Source organism: Alosa sapidissima, chromosome 11, assembly GCF_018492685.1.
Source record: "Alosa sapidissima isolate fAloSap1 chromosome 11, fAloSap1.pri, whole genome shotgun sequence".
NCBI lineage: Eukaryota > Metazoa > Chordata > Actinopteri > Clupeiformes > Clupeidae > Alosa > Alosa sapidissima.
In genome coordinates this window covers 18,676,739-18,681,813 of record NC_055967.1, presented here as the reverse complement: position 1 = coordinate 18,681,813, position 5,075 = coordinate 18,676,739, and the positions used below count along the sequence as shown (strand labels likewise).

The 5,075-nt window shown below is 39.1% G+C and overlaps 1 protein-coding gene across 5 annotated transcripts in view; it reads left to right on the top strand.

Annotated features, from left to right (window-relative positions):
• Positions 1-821: 821 nt before the first annotated feature.
• si:dkey-71d15.2 (SH3 domain-containing kinase-binding protein 1) overlaps positions 822-5,075 on the top strand; it is a 75,830-nt gene continuing 71,576 nt past the window's right edge. The window contains exons 1-4 of one of the 5 annotated variants that reach the window (XM_042110633.1): positions 822-1,043; positions 1,145-1,207; positions 1,724-1,780; positions 4,031-4,125. In XM_042110633.1, coding sequence (XP_041966567.1) covers positions 1,750-1,780; positions 4,031-4,125 — 126 coding nt within the window. In that variant the 5' untranslated portion in view covers positions 822-1,043; positions 1,145-1,207; positions 1,724-1,749. Of the gene's footprint in view, positions 1,044-1,140; positions 1,208-1,680; positions 1,781-2,476; positions 3,847-4,030; positions 4,126-5,075 lie in introns of those variants that run through there. The other 4 variants (XM_042110631.1, XM_042110632.1, XM_042110630.1 and 1 more) reach the window with 4 other exon arrangements.

Genomic DNA, 5,075 nt, shown 5'->3' with positions numbered 1-5,075 from the left:
ACATCGCGCTGCATGTCAGCGACCAATCCCAGTGTACGGTTATCACTCAACCTGGCCAATGCAAGCGCTGCAGGGCATAAGGGGTGAGCGCTCATTGGCTAGGTGGCGCCGAAGCACGGAAGTTTTGAATGTGGTTCCGAGTTTCCGACAGGAGACAAGGTCGACTGCTGTGTTTTGAGCCATTTAACCAGACACACATCACGCGTCGACATTTTTTGAAAATTAACTCACACGCTATGCCGTTAAAAGGTGTTTCCAGGACCGCGACAACTCTCTTGTTTTTGAGACATGCAGACACATTTACATTGGATTTGTGTCAGATGCTAAACCTTTTCTTGTTGCATTTCCTTATTATGCTATTAATTCACACTACACGCACTTTTATACAGTGTGGGCTAGCCTATGTGGTATGTTTATTGCCTATTACATGGCTACCCTTTCTGTTTTCAAATGAAAAAATACACATCTTCAGCCAAGATTATGGAGACTGGCCTAGATCAGGCTGTTCTGTTTGCCTACTGAATTGTTTCTGTTACAAAAGTATCCTTTGACAGTCTTACAAACCAAAGGCTGTTCAATGTAATGTGAGGCAGTGGAATGTTAGAATAAGGATGGTGACTGAAACCAACCCTACAGCAACCTTTGCTGTTTGAGTCGTCTCATTGGAGGGTGCTATTATCACCTCGTATTATCACATACAGCATTCTGCTCAAGCTATTGAAGACAGGTGCCCTTCTCATGTTTGATTGGTTGCAGGAGTGGTCCCTTAAAAGGAAATGCCACTATGGGAGGGGGGTACTGAGAGAAATGTCACTGGCACTTGGCTTCAGACAGACAACGACACAGAGAGAGACAGTTGTCATGTGTCTATAGAAACGGAAGTTACATGAATGGTTTAGTCAGAGAATTTCCCAGACAGGGGGGTTTGCTGACTTTGTAAGTGTTAGGCCTAGTCACAGTGGGCAACAGGATAGATCAAACAGAACTACATGGGAATTTATATATTCATCATGAGTCCCTCAATGTCAGAGAGTCAATAACAGGTAAGGTACCACACAAAAACTATCCCTTTGTTTTCTCAAAAAAAAAATGATGTGCAATGAAGTGAATTCCATGTAGACCATCAACCCTCTCTCTCAGCCAGGTTGTCTCTTCACATGGTGTCAAAAGACACAGAATTCACTGGATGGGCTGCACTCTTGGACTAGTGAGTGCGACACACAATGAATCATTGCTGCTAAACTTAGACATGACAATGCATATGCCCTGGCACTGGCAGTGCACAGGAGTCAGGCTGGCTGGTGTAGGGTTGCCGCCAATAGTTATGTTACTACATGGTGTGGAATGTTTGTACAATGAGATTGTGTGAACGAGGCTATTCCACAGCAAGGCAAAGCTGATGTCTTTATACTGTATCAACTCTGTTAACTACCAGAGTGGACATACAATCTTTAGTTCCTCACATACAGTACGAGTTTCTTGACATTCATGTGCCACTAATATCCCTTTCATATGCTTCGACTAGGGTTCAACCCAGGTTGATTTTGTCTGAAAGGGTTAACTTTGTGATCCACCACTCGAGACAATGAGAATGAGAAATATTCCTGAAAATGTGAAATGTTTACTGTGGCTTTATCTTCTATTCTCTCTATTTCTATTGTTCCTCTCCTGTGAAAGCAGAGTTCACACTGTTTCTAGGACAGTTTATTTCTCTTCCATTCAGTATCACCCCTTTGCTTCCTTCTTGCAATGGGCAACTACAGTTCGGCTCTTACTGCTGGTAAGTTGGTATCTCCTTTACTTTGACTAGTAGTCAAATTATTTGGTTGGACACTATTGGCTTATTTTGGGCTTTAGGGAAATGCCTGGGATGTGAGGTGTACACTGGAGAGTCAATCAGATCTATTGTTTTTTCACAAGCATGCTAATTAGGGGAAATGCAAAAATACATGGTGAGCTTTCATGACAGTATTAGATTCTAGAAAGATTGGATATACTTGGCTTCTATACGTTTGTTTACTGCTTAGTTTTTGAGCCAGAGGGGTTGGTCGGTACCATCTGGGGAATAAGTCTCATAGTGATTTTTGGCAAAGTATACCACCCTAGAGTTAGACAATAAGTGATAGCATTGCATTGGTAGTAGATTTTTGTGTGTTATCACCCTATTTATGTCTGTTACATGCTTATGCAGGGATATATTACAGGTAGGCTAAAAATAATCTTAACTAATAGGTATCCTCACAAAACTTCCATAGCTGATTATTTACATTATGTCAATAATATTTTGTATTAGAAGTTTTCTGAAATATGATGTATAAATATGTAAATGAGACATGATCTAATGAAATATGCAATCATTTGCATATATTTCAAGTACAATCTTAACATTGGATAAAGTCATGTTCAAAATTCTTCTTTTTGTTTTTTTGTTTTGGTTACATTAGAGTGAAATATTATTCCTGAATAAGATAAACGTTATTCCTTTTTGAGAATGTCTTCATACATTTGCTGAAAACACATGTTATACAGTATGTCTCCAGAACATTTATTTACTTTCCATACTATAGGTTACAAATCATATATGAACAACCTCCTCTATAAAATCCTCTAGCATATAGGAGTATAACTGGAAACTTTAGTGTTTGTAAGTACAAGTGAAACGAAGTGGAGATTTCTGTTTAAGAGTTATGAAAATGGCGATAATAGATGTTTTTTTAATGGATGTTGGCAGTATTTTGATCTATATAAAATACCCAAATTCAAAACACCCCCTGTAATAACATTTCACTCGGTTAGCCTATTCACCTGTAAGATATCCCTCCATAGACATACAATGGACATAAACAGGCTGATAAAACACAAAAAGCTACCCCAAATGCAATATCACATATTTTGAAATTCTAGGGTGGTATAACTTGTCAAAATCACTATGAGACTTATTTACCTTGAATGGTACCGATTGACCAAAATTAGAGGGTCTGGCTCAATGACTATTTGTGGGAGGTGAAGACTTCAAAATACAGAATCAAAATACTCAAAACTGCACAGCACAAAGGATAAATAACAACCTTATCTGAAATGCTGGGAAACAATATAGTTATTATCAAGCCAAGTGGAAATAAAAAGTAACACCTGTAGTCCTACACATACACCTGTATTCCTACACATTATGACATCACTTGAGATAACCCAGTCTTTTGACTAAATGTGTTGTATGGATTTCAGAGGGGCTGGGTATCAGCTTTTGATTTAGGATCTATTAATCGATTAGTTGTCAACTATTAAATAAATCACCAACTATTTCGGAAACAGTTTGTGTTTAAATTTTTATGAAAAACATGTAAAGAAATTTCGATTGCAGCTTCTTAAATTTGAATATTTTCAAATTCACTTACTCCTTTATTATAGTAAACTAAATATGTGACGTGTGGACAAAACAAGGGATTTGAGTAATGTTGGGCTTTTGGAAACACTGATACTTTCATATTTTCTGACATTGTATTGATCAAACAACTAATTGATTAATCGACTATGAAAATAATCTTTGGTTGCAGCCCTAGTATAGTCAGTGCTTTGGTGTCACATAAAGGGCTTTTAATAGAAGGAGCTTGGTCGCTTCTCCTGCACAGACTGCATTCATATGTTTGGTATTCAAATATCTGGCTCTTCTTTTGCATACTGGTGTACTCTAGGTCCAGCGCATTCAACGTCCAGTCAGTAAATGAGCACCATACTGCAGGGGAAACACAACACATTAGAGGGGTGGTTTTATGTTGTGTGGGGTCTTCTGGATATTTGGATTGTATAAAAGACATAACTTTAACTGGATTTGAGCCAATGCCATGGGTTTGTATACGAGTTATTTGCTTTGCTTGGGAAGTGCTTTATCAATCTCTGCATTTATGTAGGACAAAACTGTGAATAACAGTCAACAGTCGGTATCAGTGTGCTCTTTCAACTATCATGAGTGCTGGAAGTAGTTGCTTCTTACGTCTCTGAGTAAGTGCACATCATATCGTTTGTGATTTAGATATTGAAGACTTTAAAGCCATCATATCCTCTGGAAGCCCATCCGCCAGGAGACGGGGCACCATTCGCAGGTCCCAATCAGAGATCCTCCTATCAGTAAGTGAACAAGACTAATGGGGTTTAATGGACAGTCACTATAGGCCTACTGAAGCATCTCTAGATTATGCTAATGACAGTACACAGATAAGGCAGTTATGATGGCAACAGGACATCAAGGGGCACATTTGGGAAACAGGACAATCAACCAAGCATATAAACCCTTTCAACTTTCAAGGCATTTCTGGTGGCTCAGAAAACAACACTGGGGTAATGGCAACTCGGGAATAAACAAAAATGGAAAATACCTGTGTTGACTGTAACCGAAAATGCTCCAAGAACAGATTGAAAGGATCTATAGTTGTGTTTCTGGCTTTTCTAGTTTTCTCGGATATCTACTTTAACCCCACCAACTGTGCTGTAGTATTTCCAGTTTACTCAAATGTCATTTCCTGGTCATAATGTTGTTATGATGGCAGGCAGCCATGGTGCAGGGCATATAAGAGCAGCCGTACCATGTGATGGAGTGTCTGGTTGAGGAAATGGCAGGTGCGAATGATCTGACTTTAAAGAGAGAGCAGGTGACGACACACACACTGCGGAGGGGAATTGGGGGTTGGGGTCATGACATGATTCCAGTGTTGTTTACAGATGACAGAGTGAAGATTAGGCAGTGCCATTTCCATACTCAGCCTGTCCTTGGGTTATATTTAACTCCCTGTTTCTCTCTCTGTTGATACCCTCCAAATGAAGTCTTACGGTATGTTGTAATGTGCATCATTGCTCAGTGCTTTTAATCTGAAAACATTTTAGGGTCCATATTTTCAAAACGTGTACAACAACATTATTATTTTATGAATGGGCAAGTTGCCAATACTTATTTTTATTGTCAAGCTGATTGTTATTTTGCAAGCAAGATTTGAACTGTAAGGAGACTTTTCTGCCCCATAGTTCACATAGTTCACGCATAATTGGTCAACAGTGGTTATTGCTAGCTGCTAGACTAGGCA